Raw genomic sequence first — 13,388 nt, 5'->3', positions numbered from 1 at the left:
ATCTAGGTAACTGTGGAAATGCAAACAAAATGGAAAACAAGAAAGGTCAGCCTTTCCTGTTATGTTTCCACTCGGGGCATAAAAATTAAGAGAGCTAATACAGAACAAAACAGATTATGTAGGAGGATGGGAAAAAATATATTCTTACATACTTAGTGCTTTTAGATGACTGCTAATAGGGAAAATTCTGTCTCAGCAGAATTAGTCAATAACTGGCTTTTAAACTTCAGGCTCCCTCACCCCAGCCTCAGCTGTATCTGTGTGGCTTCTGCAACATCTAACTGTTCCCAACTAGCCACTGTTACGTGCAGACTGGGAGGACAGGAAGAAGGCCTTCCTTCTAGCGACGTCTGAGATGTTTACTCCTCTCAGCCTCTCGTTTTGGAAAAGGAGAGGAAAATACTGTGTTCTCCCGCAGTTATCTTGAGTAGTAATTACAAGGGAGAGCAAAAGAAACCTTTTCTTACTTTCTGCATTTTTTTTTTTTGGTTTTATAAAGCAGAGTCCTAGGTGGGTACTGTTGTTTAAGTGCTTCAATACTAAAACCTTTCTCTTGCTTCGTTTATTGAAACTCTGGAGCATGTTTGTTGCTCTTTCGTTTGATTTATCTCTACATCCTCTCCACAGTTGGTTTACATAAATCAATGGCTTGAGGAGATTAACCCAAAGCTTTTGAAAGACTCTGACTTAGATATTATGGTTTAAACACAAGTTATGCTTGAGAAAAATGAAAGGCAAGCATATGCAAGAAATTCAAACCCGTACTCATTAAGACATGGATTTATGTAAAACAATTCCAAACTCACGGGAGTCATGAAACTTGAGGGCAAATAACCTCTCTGCAAGGTCTGATGTCAGGAGTATTTCCTGTTCTTTAACCACTGAAATCCATATTAGACAAAGCTCACACGTGCAAGTACCTTAAAGGGCAGTGTAACGACCTTTGGGGAAGAAGGTAACTATTCACTTCACATGGACCCTGATCAATTAAATCTGAGTGTACAAGTGGAGAGGTAAACTCAGACAAGTTTATCTGACTACAAATACTTGAACAAATGACACTCCACACAGCCCTTATGGAATTCTACAGACCAACCACTGATAAACAACAAAATAGCTTTTCTAGGATTTAAGGATATAAGTAAGATCACTAAGAAAGTACTACCCAGAGCAAAGAAAAAGGAATTCATTTTAATGGGCCTTAAGAAGGATTTCTCTGCAGAGCAGGGAAGTAATTTATTTAGAAAAGAAAGAAAGAGGGAGAGAGAGAGAGAGAGAGAGAGAGAGAGAGAGAGAGAGAAAGAAAGAAAGAAAGAAAGAAAGAAAGAAAGAAAGAAAGAAAGAAAGAAAGAAAGAAAGAAAGAGAGAGAAATAAGCAGACCCAGGCATGAAGGTGCATGTCTGTAATCCCTGCACCTCACAAGGTTGAGGCAGGAGGATTTCAAATTTGAGGCTAGCCTCAGCAATTTAGCAAGACCCTGTCTCAAAATATAAAATAAAAAGGGCTAGGGATATAGCTCAGTGATAAGAGTACCTCTGGGTTCAATCCCCAGTACCACAAAAAAAAAAAAAAAAAGAAAGAAAGAAAGAAAAACAAAGGTAATAAGCAAGTTTTCCCAAGAAATAAAATATTTTATCATACAGGGTTAGTTTTTTCATTTTCTTAAGTATATAAATGTGAATTGACTGCTAAATTCCATAAGGTTTTTAAAAATAACAAGGAGACAAAAACACGTTATACCTTGAAGAAAAAGCGATCCTTGTACGCACTGCCACTTAAAATCAAATCCTCAAAAATAAATACAGGGAAATTTTTTCATTAAAATGCTACAAATGATGGGTTATTATTTGGTTTAACAAAATAGAAACCCTCCTGAAGATAAATGTCTTGAAATATTTTGGCAGTTCTTCTCCCAAGGCTGACTTCAGAGTCTCTGGTGAGCCCACATACAGAGGTATCTGGTATAGGAAAACAGTCCGTAACCTTTTTGTTTTAACTGAGATTGAACCCAGGTCCTCGCACTTGCTGGGCAAGAACTCGACCACCGAGCTACATCTCCAGTCCTAGACTTTTTAGGAAAGTTAGCAAAACAAATGGTATTACAAAATTTGCTCAACCATTCCAACTATAATTGAGCTCTTCCTAAAAAACAGTCTGGCTTCAGAATAAAGATTTATCACAAACAAATATTTTCCCAAGAACTTACTATGCAATTTGAACTCTCAATTACATTCCCCAGACATCTAGGGAGGGGAAAGGTATATGAAGTTCAATCACCTAATGCCGACATGTAATCAATCACACCCACACAACAGGGCCCCCATGAAAAACCCTAGATGCCAGGGTTTGGACAGCTGTCAGGCTGGGGAACCTGACACTATGGATCTGGGGTGGCACACTCCAATGCACGAGGACAGAAGCCCAGGCTCAGGGCCCACAGGCCTCGCCCCGTACACCTACTCATCTGGCTGCTCAGTTATGGCCTTCATCTTTTATGATAAGCCAGTAAACGTGTTTCCCTTGAGCCCTACAAGTCATTATGGTACATCACTAAACAGGGGGAAGGGGCAGGAAGTCCTAGCTTACAGCTGGTTGATGAGAAGTCCTGGAGATCTGGATTTGTGCCTGGGCTCTGAAGTGGGAGGAGTCTGTGGGATTGAGCTCCCAAACCTGCCCAGCCTATGCTAACTCCAGATCATTAGTGAATTACCCAACTGGAGGACACCTGGTGGGTACCTGGAGCGCTAGAAGATGTGCTGTGAGTGCTAGGGTCGGAAGTGTTGTGAGCAGAGGAAACGGCTGCTTTTAATATTGAAAGAACTTAGCCACGATTGATATGTAACTAGCATTCAACAAATATAAAGACAGGATGGTGGCACACACCTGTCAATTCTGCAACTCAGGAGACTAAGGCAGGAGGAGTATAAGTTTTAGGTCAGGCAAAATTCTGTCTCAAAACTTTTTTTAAGTACTCAAAGTAACTCAAAGGTAAAGCACTCCTGGGTTCAACCCCCAGTAAAAATAAACATGGGCGTGCACACACACATAACACTCACGCATAGACACACATACATACATAACAGCTATTTATTTATTGCTATGTTTAATCAGTATTATGATCTTATCATCAAATCTTAGGTACACTTTCTCAAAGGCTCTCTCTCTTCCCAGGTTATTAACTATTAGACTAAAAACAGGCATGACTAGCTAGAAATTTCATTAGGTGCTTTCCTGGCACACTAAAATGAGTTTGTACTGAACATGCAGAGATGGAAGGGCTTCTCTGCAACTTTGCAAGGAAAGACGAAAACAAGCCAAGAATGAACTCTCCAGCTCCAAAAATGCCACTCGGCCTCCTCAAATATGAAATGGGTAAAAGGGCTAACAGAGAGTCTCCAAGGTCTTCGCAGCTATGATTTACCAGGTGTTTCCACTGGTATTATTTATCCTCATTACGTCCTCATGTCCCCAGATGTAAAACGAAAATGACAGCAACCCTCATCCTGATTACCTCTAAGCATTATCGTAAGAAATAAGTAATTGCCAGTCAGGTGCAGTGGCACAGCCTGATCCCACAGGCTCAGGAGGCTGAGGCAGGAGGATTATAAATTCAAGGTCAGCCTCAGCAACTTAGCAAGACCCTGTCTCAAAATAAAAGATAAAAGAGCCAGGGATGTGGCTCAGTGGTAAAGCGTCCCAGGTTCAATCCCTAGTACCAAAAGAAAAAAGTAACTGCCATAGTAATTTAAACCTACAATGCAAGATACAATATAAGATTTTATTAAGACATTTTAAACAGTTTCAGGTAAACCTTGGGTCAAATCACACACTCTGAAAAAAGCCACACGGTGTAACGCATTACTGCAGAAGGAACACTTTCTGTAAGGAAAGGACTATACAAAGGGGGGACTGGTCCCCTGGTTTGTTTGCTAAAACAAGTTACTACATGCAGTTAGTAAGGGTTTTAACCTGTACTATTTTTAATTTAAAAGGTTAATTAAAATGTCAAGAAATATTCTTTAAGACACGTATCCCACAAAATTAGGAATTTTTTGATTAGTGTTCAAATACTAGACGAAGTGAAAAGGGAATGGATATTAACTGCTGACCTTATCTTGTAAGGAAAAGGTCCCAGGAAAACCGGCAAAGAGAAACTTGTTCTTTACTTTCAACTTCCCCAAATTTGCTACAATCAGTTTATTTGATCTGGAACTTTCTGGGATGAGAAGAACAGGAGCTCCAGCCTCAATGTCCAAGAGAACCCGAGAACAGCGCTGAGCTTGATCTCTCACCTGAAAGAGGAAGAAAAATTACTTTAAGGTTCAATTAACTCCCAAATTTTAGAATCAAATAACCTCAGTTTCTTCAAAATGTCTTGACTTTGTAAAACAATTAAAGACCCCCCACAAAGCACATTATGTGGCCACCATAGAGTTAAATCAGAAATCAGTAACAAGTCAGGCACAGTGGTGCACGCCTGTAATCCCAGCAGCTTGGGAGACGAGAGAGGAGGATCCCAAGTTCAAGATCAGCCTCAGCAAGGCCCTGTCTCAAAAGAAAAAATAAAAAGGGCTGAGTGGTTAAGCACCCCTGAGTTCAATCCAAAAAGAAAAAAAAGTGCATAAGAAGATGATAATGGAAAATCCCCAAATATCTGGAAATTAAACTATACACTTCTAAATAACCTATGGGTAAAAGAAGAAACCACAAGGGAAATAGAAAAATATTTTCACCAAAATGATAAAGAAAATATAATATTAAAGTTCACAGAACACACCTTAAAAAAAAAAGTAAAACTTGCCTTTGCAGACAATCTAATCATCTATGTAGAAATCCTATATAATTTAAAGGAACTGGTACTAATGAGGGAGGTTATCAGGAAGACTGAAGAATACAAGGCAATGTCAATATACCAAAGACAATAATCTTTCTTACAATTCAAGGAACAACTGGACATTGAAATTTTAATTATTATAAACGGGTATCATTTACAATAGCATCAAAAATTGGGAATATCTAAGGATAAGATTAACAGAAAAGGCGTAAAACTGGTACATTCCACACTACAAAACACGGCTGCTGAGACAGATACCACAAGGATCCAAAGACTCATTACTGTTATCCCAGTCCTCGGCCTATACCCAAAGGACTTAAAATCAGCATACTACAGAGATACAGCCACATCAATGTTCATAGCTGCTCAATTCACAATAGCCAGATTGTGGAACCAACCTAGATGTCCTTCAATTGATGAATGGATAAAGAAACTGGTACATATATACAATGGAATATTACTCAGTCATAAAGAATGATAAAATTATGGCATTTGCAGGCAAATGGATGAAATTGGAGAATATCATGCTAAGTGAGATAAGCCAATCTCAAAAAACCAAAGGATGAATGATATCGCTAATAAGTGGATGATGACACATAATGGGGGAGGGAGGGGTTAGTGTTAGGGTTAGAGTTAGGGTTAGGGAGGGGGGCAAGAATGGAGGAAGGAAGGACTGCATAGAGGGAAAAGAGGGGTGGGAGGGGTGGGGGGAAGGGAAAAAATATCAGAATGAATCAAACAACATTACCCTATGTAAATTTATGATTACACAAATGGTATGCCTTTATGCCATGTACAGAGAAACAAACATGTATCCCATTTGTTTACAATTAAAAAAAAAAGTAGTGTTTAAAAAAAAAGTCTCATCTCTGCAAAATGATCTAGAGATCCAATATCATCCCAACCAAAATTGTGGGAGACTTGAAGCTAATGGGGTGACTAAAATTCCTATGGCAAGGCAAAGAACCTGGAATAGCTAGAAGACAGTTTCCTGTAGTGTTAAACATACAGTAGCCACAGGACTCAGCGATTCCTTTCCTAGGTATTTACTCAAAAGAAATGAAACCGTGCATCCATACAGACAGTGAACGCTTGTAGCAGTATTATTTTTAATAGCCCCAAACTGAAAACTACCCAAATGTTCATTAGGTGGGCAAATGGGTAAACAAACTGCATTATACTCAAACAATGGAGCACTGCTCAGAAATAAGAAGAGATGAACTGCAGGTGCCCACAACATGGATGGATCAAAAGCATTCTGCCAAATGAACGAAGCCACACATAAATGCTGTGTACTGCATGATTTCATTCATACAGAATTCTTTTAAAAAGGCAAAATTATGTGATAGGTAAGTGGCTGCCAGGTGCAGGGTAGGGCACAGGAGCATGAAGAAACTTTTTGGGGTATCAGAAATGTTACAAATCTTGGCTGTGGCTGTAGTTATAAGACTGCAAACAACTGGAAAACTAATTGAACTGTACACTTTAAATAGGTTAAGTTTACTGTATGTACATTATACCACAATAAAACTGACAAAAGTATAAGCTCAAAAGCATTGAAAGTGTTATTTAATGACTTGGAAATTGTTCTTCGTGTATTATACTGACCAGTGAAAAAATGCATATTAAAAAGTAAGTACAGGGCTCAGGCTGTGGCCCAGTGGTAGAGCACTTGTCTAGTATGTGTGAGGCACTGGGTTCGATTCTCAGCACCACATATGAATAAAATAAAGGTCTATCAACATCTAAAAAATTAATTTAAAAAAAAAAGTAAGTATAATGTATATTAAAAAAAAAAAAAAAAAAAGTAAAGTTAGGTGTGGAAGCACACACCTGGAATCCCAGTGACTCAGAAAGCTGAGGCAGGAGGATCACAGGTTCAAAGCCAGCATCAGCAACTTAGTGAGAATCTATCTCAAGATATGAAATAGAAAGGGCTGGGGATGTTGCTCAATGGTTAAGCGCCCTTGGGTTTATTCCCTGGTACCAAAAAAAAAAAAAAAAAAAAAAAACATAATCTCACCCCATATATAAACTTGGTGATTGATCTTGGTTAAGTTGTTAAGAGCTCTTTGCCTCAATTCCTTTGTCTACAAAATGGGAATAAGCCTACCTGTAAGAGCTGTTGATTAAAAGAAGATCAAATGAGAAAACACCCTAACTCAACACCCTAATTCAGAAGTAGGTATGTAGTAGCTATTATCATCATGTCAGTACCATATCCTTCCAGTCTATTTTTCCTGGCACACAACAATATTCTTTAAGTTCAATATATTAACTTATAGATTTAAAAACAATAAATTGGAAGTTCCTTTAAATTCTGGATGGCTCTAACTTTTTGAACATGCCTTCATAGTTACATGCTAACGCAAAACCACAACCCTGCCAGGCGTGCTCAGGCAGCTCAAGAGCTTGAGGCAAGAGGATCCCAAGTTCAAGGTCAGTGTCAGCCACTTAGTGAAACCCTGTCTCAAAATTTAAAAAATAAAAATAAAAAGGATTGTGGACATAGCTCAGTGGTAAAGTGCCCCTGGGTTCCTCCCCCACCCCCAAAACCACATTGAATCAACCCTAAGTCACACGGAGTACAGTTATGATGCTTTCTCACTTTGAAAGTGGCAATAACTGTCCACACCACCCAGTAAGGTGATGTCATCTTTTGGTTCTTAATATTTTCCCTCTAAAATGTACTGTGAGGGAAATGACCTTGCCCTTCTATTTCTACTACATCCTAGCACTCCCAGGCTGTATGACACATCGTTCCTGAATAAATGAAGAAGTAAACAAATAAGATTGTTGTTTAAGGATCAAACAATACAATCCACGAAAGCATTTTAAACTCCAAAGTTTCATTCATATAAATAATTATCACCAAGAGTACAGCATACTTATTTTAACTCTCTCCATCTTCCTCCTACAACTGAGTAAACAGAAGAACAGTAAGAAAAATACCTCCCAGTTCACCACACAGCTCATAGGGGTGGCAAAACTCAGACTCCAGATTTTTGTCCCAAGTTCTCTAAACTGCAATATCACTTCTCAGTTCCATCAAAATTCTGCACTCCCTGTTGCTCAGTAAATAAAGAAGTTTAATAAATATGAGAGATATAAAATAGAAGACACAGAAATCTATATTATACTTCTGGGATGAACTATGAAGGAAACAGCTTCTATTTGTCAAATCAAGTACAGTTGATAGTCTTATCATTTCAAATATCAAGATTTAAAAAAAAAATAAAACCCCATTGAGCCATTATTTATACACATTAGAAAATGCAAGAAAAAATATCCCACTGTCAGGGCCAGAGGTGCAGCTCAGTGCAAAGCATGCCCAAGGCTGTGAGTTCAATCCTGAGCACCGAAAAAAAGAAAGAAAGAAAGAAAAGAAGCTGCTATAAATCAAATACAACTGTCACCAATTTGATATTAGGAGAAAGGAATTTCAAGTTCAAACAAAACAGCCTCTTAATCTTATCAGTAAATGAACATAGGTCTTTAGCTCTATGAAACTAATTCAAACAGCTAGGATTAAAGATTCTTGAGAAGATCAGCTTTTCTTGAAAGCCCAAATATTTAACAATGTTCTAAACAGAAGATATACCTTTGGCCTTCTACTTGTCTTATATAATTTGATAAAGATAAAAGATTTATCTTTAAATTCTGCCTACCCCTGCTCAGTAATGCACAAGTGACTCATTTCCTCACCCATATCACAATAAGATTTACTACTGTTTAAACCACACATGCAAATATAATCGTTTTAAATGTACATAATTCTAACATAAAATTTAACAGACCTGTACTGAAAGTTGCAAAAATATTCATCGCTTTCATCAAATAATACGATTTGTAGGAATTAATCCTATAAAAGTAATTGAAAAGTGAAAAAACTGTGCAAAGATAATCTGGAATCATTATTCATAAGAATGAAAGAGTAGAAGTAATTTAAGTGTTAAAATTAGGGAAATGGTTAAATTAACTCCCTTGACGTACTTACATACTACACAGGGTAACAATGAAAATGCAAGGCATTTTTTTTAAAAAGGCAATTGGACTCCAAAGTATGCACAGAATCAACACCCTTTACACACTCTGCTATACCCTATTCCTCAATTTAGGGTTTTCTTAAAAAACATACGTAGACCACAAATGTCATACATTTTATACCCACTAAAAGGTTAAAATAAAAAATCTGATAATACAAGTGTCGATCAGGATATAAATTAAAAATAATTTTCATACATTGCTGATGGAAAAAAATAACGGAAACAGCCAATTTGGAAAACAATCTGGCATCATCTTGTAAAAATATACATGTACCTCCCCCTATTGCCCAAAATTCACTCCTAGCTATCTCAGGGAAACTCAGATCTGTATGTGGTCAGGAGGCACAGTTCACAGCAGCACACCCTGTGCACAACTCAAACATTCCACAAGAAAACCAACAAATCCTGCGTTTTACACGCATGAAATGCAACAGAATGAAATGCAATTGTATGTAATAAACGAAACTCATTTACATACCAAAAGAAAAAAAAATCAAGTCACAGAACTTTAAGTACTGGTTTTTTTTTATATTTTTTTTTAGTTGTAGATGGACACAATATCTTCGTTTTATTTATTTATTTTTATGTGGTGCTGAGGATCAAACCCAGTACCTCACACATGCCAGGCAAGCCATCGAACACTGAGCCACAACCCCAGCCCCTTACGTACTATTTAATAGCATTTTTATAACACTCAAAACAAGTAAAACAAAAGGTATTGTTTAGGATCTTTTTTTAAAGAGATCAACAGACCCAAGAGTGAGTACGTGGGGGCTGAGATGGGGAAGGAGCACAGACGGGTGCACAGCAGTCTTAACGGTGCTCAAATTGGTAGTTTCATGGTCAGGTCACAGAAATTTATTTTTATCAACATATTCTGTAACCTACATCCATGCTACAGATAATCTGTTGTATGCATCAAATATTAAATTTTTAAAAGCCTTTTAAAGAGAGGGGTAAAAAGATTATATATTTCATGATTTTTGCCATAGAAAAAAATGCATAGAAAAAAAAGGGAAATTGATTAAAATACAGCCATGGCACCAGGTGAGGTGGCACACACCTGTAATCCCAGTGACCAGGGAGGCTAACGCACAGGGATCTCAAGGTCAAGGCCAGCCTGGGCATCTTGGCAAGATCCTTTCTCAAAAAATAAAAAGGGATGTAGTTTAGTAGGAGAGTTTCCCTGGTTCAATCCCCAACACTGCAAAAAAAGAAAAGCGGAAAACTAATAAATTTTTACATATAACTACATTATTGTTTTCTGTGGCTCCCAAACTATACTGGGACACCACAGGAGGCTGGAGTACACTCACAGGGCAGTGCATTTTAAATTTTGAGGGGGAATTTTGTCAGATGCTGCAGAAACTACTAGCTTCAGGTAAATCACATTCAGGATTAGGTCAGGCTGCCTTCCTTTGAAAGAGCTCTCAACTTTACCAAATTGGGTCTTTAGCAGCTGCCATGATAAAAAGCAAGTACCAGGAGAAAATAAATGCAGAAACAGAAACAGGGGTAAAGGCATCCAGCCCAAGAAGCTATGGCACATACACCCTCCCAGTGTGTAACTGTGGTTGTTCAAGGATGAAACAAAAATATTATTCCTTCAAGGCTGGGGTACAGCCACCATGTGCAGGAACCTATGGGCTCAACCCCCAGTACCACAGAAATAAGTAAATAAAAATACATGTATACACACACATATGTGTGTGTGTGGGTGTGTGCATATACATACATGATACATGAAATTATTTCAATTTATATATTATTTTCTCAAACAGCTACTAAGTTGCTCAGTCTTAACTACTTTGTAAATGGAAATGCTATTAGGTGTATCTTTTGGCCTAGGATAAACCATGAAAAATGACCAAGTTATTAAAGGTTCCTTAAACTGAAAAGTTTGGGGACTTTTAATCCATTTGGAAAACGAAAACAAGAACAAAAAAAATCTACTACTTTCTAATAGAAGTATCCCCACTAAAGTCCTAAAAGGGCCAGAGTCTTAAGCATTATTTGTAAACTTACTTTCTTGTTTTTACAGAAAAGTGAAGCTAATCTTGAAAAGCAATTAAAGTGTGATATAATAAGTAAGGACCAAGTCTTTTCGGTTACAGCAAGACTGCTGCAGGTAACCAGTTACATGGCAAGTAGACATTACACTTGATTTTTTTTTTTTTTTTTTTGCAAAATTTTCCAGATTTATCTGTGGAGGCTTAAAAGTTCTAACGATGGGTCAAACGGAAATGCAGCCACCTACCGTCTGGCCCTCGACAGCAGCTCGCTGGCGCCCCAAGACATCCTGCAGCTGTGTGAAGTGCTGGATGAAGGCCAGCACCTCCGCCTGGAAGCGCTGCGTGTGCACATACTGCACAGAGGCCATCTGCAGGCTCACGCGAACGTCGTGTTCTCTCCGCAGCAGAGGGTCAGGCTGCCCGTATCTAGAACAAGGACAAAACGGTGACTCAGCCAGCATCTCTGTAGAACTGGGCTGATCTAGGGGCTTTCCTAGAAAACAGCCTTAATTATTAAAATGGAAAACTCCAAAAATGAGGCCCTTCCTAAGCTTCTGCAATGTGCTGAGGGCATTAAACGAAAGTCTGGGTGACACCTGGGGCTGTGAGTAGTGTCCCGACTCTAGGATTCAGTCCACCAGGCCTCCACAGCTATCACCCTGCCTGGCAAAGACTGTGACAGTGCAGACTCCAAAGGCGAGAACAAGGCCAGGCAACAGCAGGTAAAAAGGGTAGGCACAGGAGCCGGTGCTTCTGGGAAACCGCTCTCTGGAGGCAGAAAGAAGTCGTCTATACTTGAGTGAAATGCAGCCACACTGTGGATCCCAACTCAGACACACCAGAAGACTTTTACAATTGTTTTGAATTTAATGAAGCAAGATGCCTAAAAAGAAATCATCATTCAGGACATGGTTAATGGGGAAAAGAATTCACATTTGCTAAGGACCTATTGGTGCCAAACAGAGAATTAAGAATTTTACATTGACTATCTCATCTATTACAGAAACATGCCTTTGTGGTATGTAGTATAAATAAATTCTTCTAAAATCTAAAATTCTAAAGCCTACATTTGGGGGTGGGGGACTGTTTGTGTGTGGTTCTGCAGACTGAACCCAGAAGAGCTTACTACTGAGTCACATCCCCAGCCCTTTCTCTTTTTTATTTTGAGACAGGGTCTTGCTGAGTTGCTTAGGGCCTGCTAAGTAGCTGAGGCTGGTCTTGAACTTTTAACCCTCCTGCCTCAGTCTATCCAGTCTCCAGGATTATAGGCATGTGCCACCACACCCAGCTCCAAAACCTAAATTCTAAAGATATAAATAAATAATATAAAGATAATGCTTTACTAGATGAATAATAACCCTGAGAATGAAAAGGTCCTCAGATGCACCCCCATTGCCCCACAGGTGGTTATCAAGCCCGGGGCCTTGAGTGTACTAGGTAAGCATTCTACCACAGTATCTTTTAGAACTGTAACTCTCAATCCTGGTTCAATACAAGCATGTTAAAAAGGAAAAACAAACAAAAACAAAAGATTGACCAGCACTCTATACCAATGAAATTAGACTATTTAGGGGAAGAATTGAACATTCATTTTCTAACACCTGTTAAAAAGGCTTAAAATCGCCATTTGAAACTATTCTGAGAAATCCATCCCTTAATAAACAGACCTAAATCCATCCCTTAATAAACAGACCTAAAGGTGCCGTTTAAAATCTAAAATAGAATTAAATATAAGCTATGTCTATAAACAAAAAATTCACGCTATAACTAATTGTTCATTATCAACGACATTCTCAGACTGAAGTCATTCCAGAACTCTTGGAGCTACACTGAAGCTCAGAAATGAGCTAACTCATTTCTTGAGCCCTTGTGATTGACACAGAAAACTGACGCCTGGGATGAAGTGACTGCCAGCCGGCACTCGGACTCATTCCTGCATGTTCACGAGGAGACCCAGCAACACAGGCTTTAACAAGGACAGATAGAAATCAGGACTCCTCACAACCAGATCTGTCCATTTTTACCAAAGAAGGTAAAATTTTCTTAACCTTCTCTTCATTGTTTAGCCAACAAGAATTTTAAACAGCAAGTGAACAACAAGCCACAGAGAGAAAGGACGGTGCTCTTACTTGAAAGTCTGGAAGATGAGGGCCTCCTCCCCACTCGTGGTGAACCGCTCCCTGTAGAGCTCGCCATGCGGGGTGAGGTCGCTCAGAGACAGGCTCCCGATGCTTCCCTGCAAGGCCAGGTCTCCCTCTGGGGTGTTGAAATGAGAACATGTCAGCACATACCATTACGCCGCCCATCTTCAGTATGTTTGGGACAAAAACTGACAGCCACAAGTTTAAATCAAACTAAGCATGAGAAGCTGATTTTCAATATTCCAATACACCCCCAAAAAATGTTATGCGATCTTTGAGAGTTCCCATGTCAAAGGACAAACAAAGGGAACTGAAATAATACGGCGACATCCCACAGGAACATGGAGGACGTAA

General features: G+C 38.8%; 1 protein-coding gene across 5 annotated transcripts in view; it reads right to left on the bottom strand.

Moving 5' to 3' along the window:
• VPS13D (vacuolar protein sorting 13 homolog D) overlaps positions 1-13,388 on the bottom strand; it is a 247,996-nt gene that overhangs the window by 176,825 nt on the left and 57,783 nt on the right. For all 5 annotated transcript variants that reach the window (XM_079142502.1, XM_079142503.1, XM_079142504.1 and 2 more), the window contains 3 exons: positions 13,023-13,149; positions 11,139-11,319; positions 4,111-4,293 (listed from right to left, as the gene is read on the bottom strand). In XM_079142502.1, the coding sequence (XP_078998628.1) occupies positions 4,111-4,293; positions 11,139-11,319; positions 13,023-13,149 (491 nt within the window). The remainder of the gene's footprint in view (positions 1-4,110; positions 4,294-11,138; positions 11,320-13,022; positions 13,150-13,388) is intronic.

Source organism: Sciurus vulgaris (assembly GCF_902686455.1).
Source record: "Sciurus vulgaris genome assembly, chromosome: 1".
Taxonomy (NCBI): Eukaryota; Metazoa; Chordata; class Mammalia; order Rodentia; family Sciuridae; genus Sciurus; species Sciurus vulgaris.
The sequence above is the reverse complement of the archived record's forward strand: the minus strand, read 5'-3'. Positions and strand labels throughout refer to the sequence as shown.